The following is a 15976-nucleotide window of genomic DNA, read 5'->3' as shown; positions in this document are numbered from 1 at the left end:
AAATAGTACCTCCTCAACGTGGGCGGAGTCACGACTGCATGAAACTGCCGTGACTTTGTTAATTAAGTTAATTAAAAAGATGAACTTTGAGACATTTCCTTGGCAAATGTTGGCGATGAAACCACGTTTTTAAGGACTGTTGAGTCCTTTTAACTCATCTACAGTTCGGCATTGTTCGGCTCGCTCACGCCTCTTCCTGTGACGGCGTCACGCACAGTATCAGCTCAGCTCGCTCTGAACATTTGTATAATCATAACATAGATTATCTCAATGCACTGAACATAGACAAGAACTATTGTTTTTAGTGGCTCTGTCTGTCTGTCTGTCTGTCTGTGTTTCCGCACTTGCCAACATGACCACTAGAGGCGTGAACGGGGTGAAGTCTGCCGCCTCTGATTTCCTTGTTGCTACCCTTCATTCTGTTGAGATTATATTTATTTAACACCACTAATAAGAGGATTTAAACACACACACGTCAGTGAAGTGAGAGGCAAACACAAAGAGACAGGACTGTGTGTTTGTCTGACCTCGTAGTCCGTAGGTGAGTCTGTAGCCTTGAACGGGAGACGAAGGCTGATCCCAGCCCACAGTGAGGGAGAAGAAGTTCGCCTGGATCAAGTATAGACTGGACACGCCCGGCAACGACCCTGTGTGACAAATGAATGATGAATTTGAAGTTCTGAGGTTTTACTGCACGTCTCATTACTGGAGCTGGATGTTTGGCAAAATAAGTTAGAATTAAGAAACATTTAAATCATTAGACAACACTGACAATTACAAAGACTGTCACTTAACTGTGGTTTTAAATGTCTTCGTGGGATGACGAGTGTTTCAAAGTGCACTGGGTCAACGTTTACAAGTAAACAAAGACTGTTTCTGACATGCACAACTATCACTTTTGACTCACTGGTTCGCTGCTTGGCAGACACAGACTCTCCCACACTGTTGGGGTACTGGGCGATGACGGTCACCAGGTAATCTGTTCCGGCCTGCAGCTCTCGTGCAGTGAACGTCCTCTGCTTCACAGAGACGGTCTCCTGCAGGACGCACAAACACGTTTCAACACAAACGTGTTTCCACACAACGTAAACGGTTTATCAATCCTTGATCCTTCACCACGTCCGCTGGGAAACACAGAGAAGCTGCCAAAGCGTAATCTCTACCACATCTACGTGGAGGAGATCCACTGATTAGATGCGTTCCTACTCGGCCTCGAGGCACGAGAATCTCTCACACACCAGGACTGACTCTGAAAACTGTCATTTACTTACATCTCAGCTTCACATTCAACACCGTCACTGATCACTGCTGACATGAGTGTGTGTGTGCGTCAGTGACACTACTCCAGCTGTGAATAAATGACTGATGAGTGTCAACATGAATCAGCTGAGGAGTGTGTCCAGGTTTAACAGCCGTCAGTGAAAGAAGGAGCGCTACCACAGGTCATTAAGAACGCCACACAATAATCACACGTCATGTGTGATATTCCCACTCAGACTGTGCATAGATGACATCACAGTCATGTGACTTTTATTCATTTCAACAACTGAATTTCTACATCGTGGGATTAATTCAGTTTTAATTGATCTTTTCTGGGATCGGATCTAGGACGCATTCAGACCTGATCTGATCCGATCTCTTAAGACAAATTCTAATACCAGGTCTGAAGGGGTCTAGGACTCCATCCATCCATCCATCCATCCACTCTCACACCTACGGTCAATTTAGAGCAGGGTCACATGAGGCCCTCAGTCGATGTCCTGGGGCCCGACACTGACTTTAAAATAATGTCCCAAACTGACCAGCAGTGAACAACAATGTTTAAATCATATTTAATCATTTAAAAGCTTTTCTAGTGTTATAATTACTATTGTTTACATGTTGTTTTGTTTCTTTTTTTTGTTTCTGTTGTTCACAGATGCATTTGACATTATAAATATGTTGTTTTTAGTGTAAACTATATCAAAACAAACACTTTTAGTTGGACTTTTTTTCACTCGACCAGCCCCCTCCTGACCAGCCTAGAAGTTCACTGGCCCCCAGGTCTTTTTGAGTTTGAGGCCCCTGATTTAGAGTGTCCAATTTACCTAATCCGCAAATCTGCAAGTCTTTGGACTGTGGGAGGACACCAGAAAACCCCCACACACACACACACGGAGGGACAAGGGGGTCTCACCTGTTTTAACTCTGCTGTTATGGGCTGCCCCAGACCAGAGAGGGGCACATACTGGATTACATAGCCACTCACAGGCCCTCCAGCGGCAGCCCAGCGAAACCTGAGAGAATCGGACGTCTGCCCTGTAAACTGAATGTTCGATGGACCGGAAAACGCCTCTGAGGAGGAGGAGAGGAGAGGAGAGGAGAGGAGAGGAGAGGAGGACATTCTGATCATGTCCACGTATCGATGGAGCTGCTGCATTTCCTGTGGCGTTTGAATGAACATACCATCACTAGCATACACTCCTCCTGCTTTGGAGCACACCCGGGGGCCCACAAGAGGAAGAAGAGTGTTCAGTAGTTTGAAGTCCCCAACGAACGAGGTGAAGTCTGAACTGGGCTCCGAGGAGATCTGAGCCAGTTCATTCCTGTCTGCACTCTTTATGCCTAACAAACACAAACAACAAGGAAACGTGAATCTGAAAGAATTCCCAAACGACTGTGAGTGAAGGCAGAAAAGCTGCAGGTGAGACAACTACCAACTGCAAAAACATGCACTCCTTGACCGCGCAGCTTCTCTGCCGGTTCCTGCACACTGTCCTGGGATTTCCCGTCCGTGACAAGGATGGTGATCTAAGAGAGAGCCAGCAGGTAGAATCAGAAACACAAGAAATGCTGTGTTTAATGTGAAGCATGATTCAAAAAGATTCTGTTTTTAAAACCTTTGGAACATCGCGACTCGTCGCAGGGTTGAAGAAGTTATCAGCCACAAACTTGAGACCAGCGCCGGTGCGCGTGTTTCCACCTTTGTAGTTGATATTTTGTATGGCGTTGACCAGCTCAGTGCCATTCAGGTAGGTAGAGAAGGTGAATTCAACCCTGGAGGAAGAGAAATGGACGTTTATACAATAACAGTCTTAATAATAGTAGTAGTTGTATTATTAACTTTCTTGGGTTTAACTGAAGACACTTCACTAATCCAAGGCAACGTTGAGATTAATCAAACTGCCTCATTCCAATTTTCAAAATCAAATCTGTGTCACTTCAGAATCTGGTCCTCGAGCAGCTAGAGATCCAATATGTGGTCACACAACATAAATGCATGGATTCTTTATTATAACTTACTATTATTTTAATGGCTGTAGTTCATTCCTCCTCTATTTTTTCTGGGTTGTTTCCATCGCTGTGTTTTTACTGATCGTTTCCTTTAACTTCATTTTTTAAAGCATGAAAAGCACTTTGGGGCAAAAGGGATTGTTTCTAAATGTACTGTATAAATACATTTGACCATCTTATCTTATCTTAGCATAATATCATGCTTCATTATCAAGTGGCCTCTCAAACATGTTTGCTATTGTTTTTGATGATGTGTGCAAAAAGGTATTTGTGCATAGTGGCATTTAGTTTATTAGCATTTAGCTTTTTATAACTAGAACAGGGTTAGTATTTTTAACTCAGTTTCCTGTGAGTTGAGAAATATCTTCATTCTTTTCTTTGTTACGTGCTCACCGACACTTGGCCCGAGGCTTGACACTGCCACGCTAATTCCGCACTTTTTAGAGCCACTCGTAGGGGGCGGGACCTCATTCCCAGAACGTAAATAATGTCCACCATCTTTGCTAGCAGTTACGCTAACAGGACCAAGTGTCACTGGTGGACGCGTAACAAAGAAAAGAATGAAGATATTTCTGAGGTTGGGAAGCACAATTTTTCAAAAATACTAACCCTGTTGTAGTAATACACAGCTACATGTAAATCATGAAGTATTCCTTTAAATGGGTCCACCTCAACCACTGCAACACGCTGCTAACAGTCCTTCCACCCTGTGCTGTGGAGCATCTGGTCTTCAATCAGCCTAAAAGGGCACATGTCACTCCACTAGCTACCTGTGTCAAATCACTGATGCTACAAGGTGCCTCACAAAGTCTGCTCCAACCTACTGACTGTAAATGCTTTCATAAAAGCTAACGTTACCCCTCGACTACGCCATTCATCAAAGGATTGTCGCCCGGTGGTGCCAACACCCCACACAAGACAATCCACACTCTTTTTGTGTGACGTTCCACGCTGGTGGAATGACCTGTCGAGCGCTACCAGAACAGTAGCTTCTAGAAGCTCTTGAAGACCCAGTTCTTCCAAGAACATCTTCTGTCCTAGCACTTACCTTACCCCCCTCCCCTGCACCACCTCCTTCTGCACTTGGATCCACTTCTAGTGGATTTCTTTCCAAGACTTCTTCTGTGTAGCTTATTCCTCTTTTACAAGTCGTTTTGGATAAAAGAGTCTTCTAAATACTTAATGTAAATGTAAAGAATTAGATTTGACTGTTGGCGTCTTCAGCTAAACTCAATGTCTTCAGTCTTGACATGAATATTTGTCCATTACCTGGGAATCTCGCTGTACTGTATGGCCGCAAACTGTATCGCCGACTCGCCAACGAAGCTGACAAACGGCTTGACGATTCCTGCCATGAAGCCCTTCACCTGCAGGAAGTTGGCCCGGCCAATACTGGAGGAGCCGTCAATCAGGAAAACGATGTCTGCTGCTTGCACATTATTACACCTGCCTGCAAACGTGAGTGACGGAGAGTACGTGAGCACAAAAAGATCATCTGTGGTCGTGAGTGGAAGAAGTGCTTGAGAAGATCTTTCAGCTCTTTACCCTGAGCTTCAGCCGGTTTCATGGACGACAGCAGCACAGTCACAACGAAAACGCTGCTCCACATCTTCACAACCTGAAAATCACACGGACAGTTTAAATCGACTTGTTTGAGTTAGACAGATAAGATGAGATGAGATTAGATAAGACAACGTCGTCCTGTGGAATTCAAGTTTTGACCTCTCGCTCACCTTGTCTCTGGTGTCTCTTAGCTACAATCATCCTGATATAATTGACTGAGGTGATGGAGTCACTTTCCTGTGCAGCTACATCCCAGGAGTGATTTTGCTCTGCAGCACATGTTCGAGACGGCTCAGCCCTGTTATTTGACTTTGAGTTGCAGCCATTGTTCGTGCCTGGACCTGCTCTCACTGCCCTCGTATCTTTGATATCCTTCCTGCTTGTCTGGGTGATGTGTCTTTATTAGACCTCACACAGACTGAATATCATATCAGCTCATCCTTAAACACAGCACTTCACTACCTCATGATGGGAGGATGCACACAAAGTCAACCCTGGCGGCTACACTAAATATTTGGGAATTAACCGGAATAAACTGGAAACTTTCAAAATTGAAGGTTGGGAACTTAAATATAGCTGCTAAATAATATATTGTGGCATAATCTTGGCTATTCTAATCTCAGGCCACACCCCCTACCTGCATTCTTCCATCACATGCACAGATGATTTGGAGAAGCCTGAACTATGAAAGCCACTGAGATACTACTGAGCCCAAGTAAGTCTGCTGATATGAGGTAGATATTTGATCTATGGTGAGAAAATGTGACTTTCTGGGCATTTTCCTCAGCATTAGCCATGATTGTCCACACACATCATGAGTTACAGTCCACACAATCTCATACTCAGCATGTCAACATTAAATGCAACACGCTGAGTAAGTTGTTAGAGTACGACGGCCTTATTTTAATAAAATAGTCAACAGTTGGTAAAGGTGGAGTGTTTCCACTATATGGTGCCCGCTCGCCTCGCCTCTGCAAGGTTTGGTTGTGTTTCCATCACAACATAGGACCTCCTCAATGTGGGCGGAGTCATCACTGCACAGCTGCATGAAACTAAAACAGCTGTTTCCGGTGTAACTGAATCATTAGAATCAGTTCATTAAAAAGATTTAGTATCACCTCAGCTCGCTTGGAAATTAACTTAAAACATGAACACACATGTGGAAATGAAAAGACAAATGACCACTTTGATCCCCTGTGCAAGTTGAAACTGAAATTACAAGACAGCACAAGTTTTGAACAGCAGCAGACTCACACATGCCGTGTGTCGTAGATCAGGTCCCGACATGCTTAAAACTGACCTTGAATGTAAATACAGTTACCATCCATCACATTTCATAAGTTTCTTCTGTAAAGCTCTACACTAACACAGCACACACAAACACGGCACAGACAAACACGGCACAGACAAACACGGCACACACAAACCGGCACACAATAACACGGCACACACTAACCGCGGCACACATAACCGGCACACACAACCGGCACACACTAACCGCGGCACAAAACACGGCACACACACACGGCACACAAAAAACCGGCACAGCACACACACAAACCGGCACACAAACACGGCTTAACGGCACACACTAACGGCACACAAACACGGCACACACTAACACCACACACACACAAACCACGGCACAACACACAAACCACGGCACACACAAACCGCGGCACACAACACACAAACCACGGCACACAAACAAGGCACACACAAACCACGGCGCACACACTAACACACACACAAACCGGCACACACTACGCTTAACACAGCACACACAAACACACACAAACGCCAAACACAACACACACACAAACACAAACAACCACACACAAACACAGCACACACAAACACAGCACAAACACACACACAACGGCACACACAAACCACGGCACACTAACACGGCACACACAACACACACAAACCACGGCACACACACCGGCACACGCGGCACACAAACCACGGCACACACTAACCGCGGCACACTACAGGCACACACAAACCACGGCACACACTAACCACAAACACACACAAACCACGGCACACACAAACACGGCACACACTAACCGGCACACAACCGCGGCACACACACGGCACACACAAACCGCACACCGGCACACACACTAACCGGCACACAAACCACGGCACACACACACACACGCGCACCACAAACACGCACACACACAAACCGGCACACAACACGGCACACACAACGGCACACACTAACACGGCACACACACACACGGCACACACTAACCACGGCACACACTAACCACAGCACACACAAACACGGCACACACAACCGCGGCACACACACGCCACGCACACACTAACACGGCACACTAACCACGGCACACACTAAACACGGCACACTTAAAACACTAACCACGCACACACACAAACCGGCACACACACACAAACACGGCACACACTAACACGGCACACACAAACACAGCATACACTGTAAAACATTTCTTCCCCTTCGCCCTCATCAGAGCAGAGGTCCCTCAACTCCATGTCCCTCTCATAGATTTTGGACATTTCTTTTCTCCATGTCTGTCTCTGGTTACTGTCTGCCTGGAAGACAGATGCCAGAACTGTGTTGACAACATGTACCACGTTTGAAAACTTCAAAAGACGCGACGCGCAACGTGAGAAATATTATATAAGAACGAAAGGATTATCTCATCGCGTTGATCTTTTATTTCCGCCCGTGTGTCACCGCGAACATCCGTCTCACGAAACTAACACTCGTGATTTATAAGTGAAACCATCATTCACGACTCGTTGCGGTGACAGCTTTCATCAGGTGAAGGCGATCAGTCATGAAGTGGACTTTTTTCCCTCTGTTCTCGTTCACCTTCTCAGCGCAGTGATGAAAGACACAGCGACTACTGGAAATAACTAACACATGTGAGACGAAGAGCAAACAACTACCGCTCCACTCCGCTGTCGTGTTAGCATAAACAACGTCAGACCATGAAACCATGAAAAACCGCCAACGCTGATGAGACAAAATCCATAAGTGAGAACAGCAGCTGCAGAGAAGTCATTTTTTAAATCCTTGTATGTAGAAAGTGCAGAACTGTACCATGTATCATCGTCATCTTATGACATCTTCATCATGTTAACCAAACAAGAAGACATGAAAGCCAGATGTAGCTGATGCTGTCTTGATAAAAGCACACAGACAATCACATGAAAAGATCCACCACTGTGTTGGATCATAGTAATGAGATTACAGCCGTTACAAGACTAAGTGTTTTCAAGTGAAAGAAACGTCTGCTGCTGCCTAATGAAAACCCGATATATTCTACTCTACACACTGAAGTACAAAGCTTTATTTAATTATGATGAGGGGGGGCCACACGGTTGGTGTAGTTGCCTCTGCAGCAAGAAGACCCGGGTTCACGACTCGGGCGGAACCAGGGCCTTTCTGCATGGGATTTGCATGTTCTCTCCACGTGTGCGTGGGTTTTCTCTGCGTTCTCCAGCTTCCTCACACAATCCTAATATGTGGATTAGGATTGTAGGATTTTGAGAGTGGATGGCTGTTTGTCTTCATGTGTCCCTGAGATGGACTGGCGAACCGAGACTGGCACAGCACCCCCCGCACCCTCACGTGGAGGACAAAGCAGTAGAAGATGGACGGATGGACAATGCAAATGATGTACGTGGACAATCCTTTATGGACACAAGTATCCAAAGGACAGTCAACACAATCTAAGAGGAACATTCACGTTTGAAAAACCAAAGTTACAAACGAATGTGAAACTTCATTTCCTTCAAGCACACTGTAAAAATACTTGTTAGGAAAATGTTGAAATATGCAGCGCACTTAACACTCTAGTCTTCACTGGATGGTGAATCACAGGGTAACTCACGATACAATGTGCGATACATGGTCCACGATACCAATAAGTATATCGATACGTCATGATATCTGACGAAAAACAAAATTGTCCATGAAAAGTTTCTCTATTTATTTACAACACAGAGAGCAAAGTGCATAAAGTCTATGTATTGAACGTTAACGCAGCTTTCTCCACCTTTATCATGCTCTCAACTCCCTCTACAGTATATGTATATGTATAAACTACTGCCATAAAGCTAATATAATTAGTTGTTTTGTGTACATTATGATTGTGTTAGGTAAATGAATACAGAACACGCATTAGGTCTTTCATCTTTGTATACTGAAAGTGAAGTAATATACATAAATATCATCACCGGCATGATCCTGCTGGTAAAGTGCATTTTCAAATGCTTAAATAAATCACATGATACCTTTACTTTAATAGCATGTTAGACAAAGATAAACATCAAGTCTTTTATGTCTCTGTCTACACTAAATACGATCCTAAGGTGGCCTCTCCACACCTGTAATTTCAGGAAAAGAATGAAACATGATGCCTTGTGGGTATACAGGCCACCTGTGATTTAGACTGCACGCATGGGTTAAAAAGGTCAGTGAAGCCAGTGTGTACTTAAGTGTGTACTTAAGTGTGTACTTAAGTGCCACTGAAACACGTCCTGTAAAAACCACCTATCAACAGCAGCAGTGACAGAGGAGTGAGACATCTCCAGGGACAGGAAGAAAGAGAGATTAGGACTCGTCCCACAGCTGCTGTGGAGAGTGGGTGGACTGTGCTCAGTGAAAGCTCAGTGAAAGCTCAGTGAAAGCTCTGGATCACTGGGTTGTACTTGAGCAGAAATGCCATTCTCCCTGGGGGGGATGGAAGGGCAGGATTGTGTAAGAGCCAGTCTGTCTCACTATAAACATCAGTCCAGAGACAGAGAGACAGACACAAGTGGACAAAGGACCGAGAGCTCATTTGCATTCACACACATAGAAGATGGCCACGATTATCACGATATTTAAGTCACAATACGATATAATCACAATATTTAAGTCACAATACGATATAATCACGATATTTAAGCCACAATACGATATAATCACGATATTTAATAATCAATGATATTTAAGTCACAATATATATAATCACGATATTTAAGCCACAATACATATAATCCACAATAACATATAATCACGATATTTAAGTCACAATACGATATAATCACGATATTTAAGTCACAATACGATATAATCACGATATTTAAGCCACAATACGATATAATCACGATATTTAAGTCACAATACGATATAATCACGATATTTAAGTCACAATACGATATATAATCACAATATACTGAGTTTTTGCAAAATCATATCATCACACTGAACACTTATTTGTAACAAGTTAAAAATGTATACCAACCGCTAATAGAAGACTTTTCATATTCTACTGTTTTTCACTTGCACGGTTGTTTAAACAACATTTAGTGCATTTATAGCGCTCAGGTAAAAACTGTCAAGTCTGTTTAAAAGACAGAACAATCAAAAAGAGAATAATTAAAACACACACAGCAAAACTTTACCCACAAGCTGCTGCTGCTGCTGCTGCTGCTGCTGCTGCTAATGACAACAGGAAGTCTGAGAGTGGAGACGCACTGATCCCGTCACCTTTGGCTTGTAGCCTCAGGTCCAGTACAGCATCACAAAGCCATTGTACGTCTGTCAGACATGGATTATCCGTCCACGTCTTCAACCAAACCAAACAAAAGCCGTTTAAAACTAGCAGCTTGTCGATGTCCACTTGTTGGAACAAGTTTCAAAAGAAGCATTGAGCATATCCTTGTTACAACAACAGCAGATGGACTAAATCAAGGAAGTAACTGCATCCATCCGTGGTTTATCCTTCTGATCCAAAAATATGAATGAAGGGAGACACACTTGAAATGTCATCTAGTTTAATCCAATTCAAACCCTGAGGAGACTCTAAATACACACGTACTTCACACAAAAACTAGGAAAATGACACTCAAAAATAAACATTCATAACTAAACGTTATAAACGTAAGAAAAAAGTAGCACAAGACAAACGCAGGGTTCTAGCTAGCGCATGGTAGCGTATCAGTCCGTTAGCCAAGGATTTACGTCCGTCATGCAAAATTGAAGATGTTACGCTAACTTTAAATCAGCGTAGTGGACTGGATTTACTCGTGTAATGATGCCACATCAAACGTGAGAAACATGGTTTTGAAACTGAATCTCGATGGAGCGAGCGATGTTCCCCTTTGGCATCCTTACAATGACCAATATTCACCTTCATTTTTCCAAAACTCAGTAAACCAACCCCCCGCTTGGTCACTGCGCTACCTCACCATTACCATCCATCCATCCATCCATCCATCTATCGATCCATCCATCCATCTTCTAACCACGTTATCCTCCACATGAGGGTTGCGTGGGGTGCTGTGCTAATCTCAGCTGACATAGGGCGATAGGCGGGGTCACGCCCTGGACAGTTCACCAGTCCATCACAGAGACAAACAACCGTCCACTCTCACAATCACACCTATGGTCAATTTAGACTGTATAATTCCCCTAATCCACAAATATGCATGTATTTGTTGTGGGAGGACGCACGCACACACACATGCACGCACACACACGCACGCACGCATGCATGCGCACACTGCGCCACACACACACGCACACACACGCGCACACGGGACAACATGCAAACTCCATGCAGAAAGGCCCCCTTCTTGCTGCAAAGGCAACACTGATAACCACTACACCAACCGTGTCCTCACCATTACCGTCACGTTACAATAAAATCCTGGCTAGAACACTGGAAACATACCAACATATCAAAGACGCAGTAAGCAGCAGCAGCAGCAGCAGCAGCAGCAGCAGCAGCGGCAGCGGCGGCAGCAGCAGCAGCAGCAGCAGCAGCAGCAGCAGCAGCAGCAGCAGCAGCAGCAGCAGCAGCAGTCCATGGATGACAGGTTTGGTTTCAGTCCATTAACAGCACTAACTAAACAAACATGGCTGCAACAGTGCAGTGAATGAAAAGATGAACCTTCTTCTTCACTTCAGGCAAAACAACCGTTGCACAATGAAACAAGTCATAATGTACAATATTTATTTATTTACTCTATTGCTGTGTTTACTCACACCACATTTATGTATTCTACTTTTAGTTTGGTGGTTCTTTTATTTATGATGTATTTTTAAGTCCTGCAGCATTTTTATCTTTTTGACAAAAGTCGTGTGTGTGTGTGTGTGTGTGTGTGTGTGTGTGTGTGTGTGTGTGTGTGTGTGTGTCATCACATTTGTAAAAGCGTCTGCATCAAAACTGCAACAAAAAAAAGAAATCAACCTAAGGGTACAAATAAAGTGACTTGACTTGACTTGACTTGAGGATCAGGGTGAGGCAGAGAAGATGGAGAAGAAGAAGAAGAAGAAGAAGAAGAAGAAGAAGAAGAAGACACGCTTCAGTCAGTTTGACACATTCTGTTTTTAAAAATAAATAAATAAATAAATAAACAAGATAATGTCAATAGGGGATTTTCTGGATGCTGAATGAGCCAAACCACAGCAAAGACACGAACACTCAGAAGTGGAACAGAAACAATTAAGACACAAAAGACAGAGGAAGTAGTGGAGGAGGAGGAGGAGGAGGAGGAAGAGGAGGAGGGACAGAGAGAGAGAGTTTGTTCCTTTATGCATCATCATGGTTTGAGTTCAGCCGAGGTCAACGTGCTTCAACACGACCCCTTTATCCGGGAACATTAATGAAGATTAATACATGAGTGGTAATAATTACATGTTTTGACATTCTTGACGACATAAACACGTTTATTATCATGATTATCATCATTATTATTATTATTATTATTATTATTATCATTATATCCAGTTTCGTTTACCGTGTCTAGACAGTGAAGTAAACCAGCCAATAAGAGCTTTTTATAAAAAGAATAAATGTGCCACCATTCAGACAGAAGATCATCTTTAGTTTTGTTGTGGCATCAGCTCATGGTGATGAAAATAGAAAACAGATTAGTTGAGATAGAAAAAGTAAAAGCAGTTGTTTGAAGAGACTTGTTTGTGCTTTCACTCAGTGTTTGTACACAGTGTTTCCCAAATCAACTCTTTCTCTATTTTTACTGGCTCCATGTTTGTAAAACCTAACGACATCTTCATGTCAGACATTTGTTATTTAATAAATCTTGTGCAGTAAAAAGAAAATGTCCTGTGACTCATGTGTGAGTCTGGACTTCGGCTCTGAATGACTGTTTCACTCTAATCCACGTGAAAAACTGCGGGAAAGAGTTGAGAGTTGTTGCTGCTGCTGCTGCTTGTTCTTGTAGCAGAAGGTTTTTAATGATTTATAAGTTTTACTGCACGCTGTAAATCTCATAATTCAACCATGCATGTGCATGAATGACAGAATAATAATCCCAGTGAAACAAAAACCCCCGCCTGCAGCAGCGTCACTTTACCTGCGGATCTCTGGGCCACAGCCTGCAGCAGCTCCACACCCTGACACCTGTGGCATATCCAGGTGCACAGACTCTGCGTGCAGCGTTTGTCCACGCAGTCAAAACGTTCACGGTCCACTGGTGTCCAGCGTCGCGAGCTTCACAAGGATCCAGTGCAGCTCAGAAAGTCCGCGCGTGTCGCTGCATCCCTGTAAGAGAGTTTGAAGTGAGCGCAGCTGAGCACGAGCCGCAGCAGAAGAGTCCAGACTTGTCCTCGTGCCTGAAGCGGGACTCCTTAACTCTGCCTCTTTTTTCCTTTTCTTTTCCTTTTTTTCCCCGCGTGTCCCTCCCTCATTCTGCCTGCCATCGTCAATGAAAACATGAAACCATGTGCAGATCAAACATAATCCCGGTAATCACGTCTCTGTTCCAGGTGACAACGGAAACGCGGGGGTCATGTGATTGTCACGTGGTATTTGTAACGTAAAGTGTTCACGATCTCGCGGCGACTAGTAAAGATCCAGTATGTAACTTTTAGATGAGATTAGAGTTGACTTTATTGTACAGAAGTGTATTAAATTCACTTTTCACATCATTTTTAATGAGTTTATGTTTTTACGAGACTTTTTTTCCTGGGGTCTGTTTTTACGATAAAGTATTTGGGGTCTACGAAATATTTTTTTTGGGTGTGTTTTTACGAGGTTTTTTCAGGGTCTGTTTTTACAAGATTTTGTGGGGGGAGGAGTCTGTTTTCCGAGATTTCTTTTTCCCGAGGTCTGTTTTTCTGAAAAAGTTTTTGGGGTCTACGTGATTTTTTTTAGGGTGTGTTTTTACGAGATTTTTTCCAGGATCTATTTCTGGAAGCGTATTGCGACCAGATTCCGTTGGATGCGTTGAGGAGCAAAATTAAAATCTGCTAAGACCACACCCAAAAATGCAGGGTTATGAGCTACAGTACTACACCATGTTACAACATGAATAATATAAAATGTACAAAATGTAAAAACATTCAAATAACAATACAATAACAGGTATGCAAAAAAGAAAGTGTCTATAAATATCTATCTTCTTTATCTTTATATAAAATAAAAAATATTCAACCTATTTTGTACATGTTATTGTTCGTTTCACTTCATATTGAAAGGCTGGTCATTCTATCCTCCACATGAGGGGCTGCTGGTGCCAATCCCAGCTGACATAGGGCTAAAGGCAGGATACAATCAACCAGAACACCCATTCACACGCACAATTGGACAATTCAGAGTGACGCCTACAAAACCCACGCACACACATGGAGAACATGGAACTTGTTATGTAAAACACTAATAGGATAAAGCCTGAATTATCAGATCAACAGACACTAGCAAATTAGATAAGTGTTGTAAACCAAAGGTATTTTCTTTTTTTCCTGCTTTTTTGTTGGCTAACCTTTGAAGGAAGCCGTTCTGCTTCATTGTTATTGGCCTGTTTGGCGTTCGTCAATAAAAGTCTGTTATTTGGTGTCTCTGAAGAAATCAGAAATGCTGGTGGTTATTCAGAGATCTGGATCTAATCTTACGAACAGAAAAAAAAGCACTTCTCGCAATAAGCAGGGTTGGCTTACGCGTTAATGGCTCCCGTGGCGTTTTTTGATTGTGTCACATTTAAATCAACAAAGTCTTCCGTAACTTACTCACAAACACAAAATACTACGTCACTTTAGCTAAATTGAACCCACTGATGTGTTCATTAAAATCAAATTACTCCAAACACCCTTTGTGCCATGAATGCATTTTAACTCCACTGTGGCATTCATGAGGTTAAGTAGTGGAATTTTTATTAGCTTTTATGAAAGTGGATCCTGGGAATATTCCCCCAGAAACTCACCTCACACAGCTGCACTGGGTTGAGTGCTAATAAATATTGTTTGCAGTCTTCCTCAAAAATCTAACAATCTAATCAATGTTTTCCAGTAATAAAAATCATAAAATCAATCTAAAAATAAGAGTCACTCCTCAGGCACTGGCTCGCATGTCCCGTCCCACATAATTTAGGTTATGAATGTCCTCTCACATCATACTTTGCTGCATTCTCTTTCATACTGTGACAGAAGCTGGTGTAAACAGGCCGGCCGGGTTCTAAAAGGAATCTGTGTGCGGCAGATGTGTTGTGTGCAGCTCTGGATCCTTTGAACCAGCCAACAGAACTGAAACCATAACCATGCTGCACTAATAAAAATGCATTCCAGCAGTACAATGTGTTTTCCCCTGACACTGCGTCTTTTTTTAGCATGTGGAAAATAAAGACAAGATGATTTGAGGTAAAGATGCTTCAGTTTGCACTTTGCACACGATTTCTCACCTTAAAGTGTCTCATGAGGCATCGCTTCATTTTCATCAACCAAGGAATGTAACCGTTGAAATTCACGTCTGAGACCATGTAACACTGATGTGACATTCAATGGTGTTGTATGTGGTGTTCAATGGTGAGATCCTGGAAAAACAGTTAGAACAGCCTACATTTAGAACTCAAGTCCAAGCCGCTTTCTTCAGACTTCCCTCCGAAGCCACGCCTCCAGAGCAAAGGAACACGCAACGAACACAGATTCACGAGCTCTGCGCAGCATCTGTAACTTTCAGTACTATTTGGATACTTGTTCAAGTGACAGCGTGATGCAGAAAATCAACAAAGTTCACAAAGAGATAAAGTGAACTTACCGGTCCAGTAGAACCAGAACCACCATGTCATCAGCCCTCTCTGAGCGTTCAGTCGTCACGCAGCAACGATGTTCACTCCTGCATCAGACTTTTTCTTGTCC

At 43.2% G+C, this 15976-nt stretch overlaps 1 protein-coding gene across 4 annotated transcripts in view; it reads right to left on the bottom strand.

Moving 5' to 3' along the window:
- col7a1 (collagen, type VII, alpha 1) overlaps positions 1–13487 on the bottom strand; it is a 70525-nt gene extending 57038 nt beyond the window's left edge. For 3 of the 4 annotated variants that reach the window (XM_044024057.1, XM_044024055.1, XM_044024056.1), the window contains exons 1-9: positions 13201–13487; positions 4819–4891; positions 4543–4723; positions 2880–3036; positions 2697–2790; positions 2446–2604; positions 2177–2334; positions 908–1037; positions 528–647 (exon numbers count right to left, since the gene is read on the bottom strand). In XM_044024057.1, coding sequence (XP_043879992.1) covers positions 528–647; positions 908–1037; positions 2177–2334; positions 2446–2604; positions 2697–2790; positions 2880–3036; positions 4543–4723; positions 4819–4882 — 1063 coding nt within the window. In that variant the 5' untranslated portion in view covers positions 4883–4891; positions 13201–13487. The remainder of the gene's footprint in view (positions 1–527; positions 648–907; positions 1038–2176; positions 2335–2445; positions 2605–2696; positions 2791–2879; positions 3037–4542; positions 4724–4818; positions 4892–13200) is intronic. The other variant, XM_044024054.1, reaches the window with a different exon arrangement.
- Positions 13488–15976: the final 2489 nt, after the last annotated feature.

Source organism: Solea senegalensis, linkage group LG4 (assembly GCF_019176455.1).
Source record: "Solea senegalensis isolate Sse05_10M linkage group LG4, IFAPA_SoseM_1, whole genome shotgun sequence".
Lineage (NCBI taxonomy): Eukaryota > Metazoa > Chordata > Actinopteri > Pleuronectiformes > Soleidae > Solea > Solea senegalensis.
Note: the sequence above shows the minus strand (reverse complement) of the source record. Positions and strands in the feature narration are given on the sequence as shown.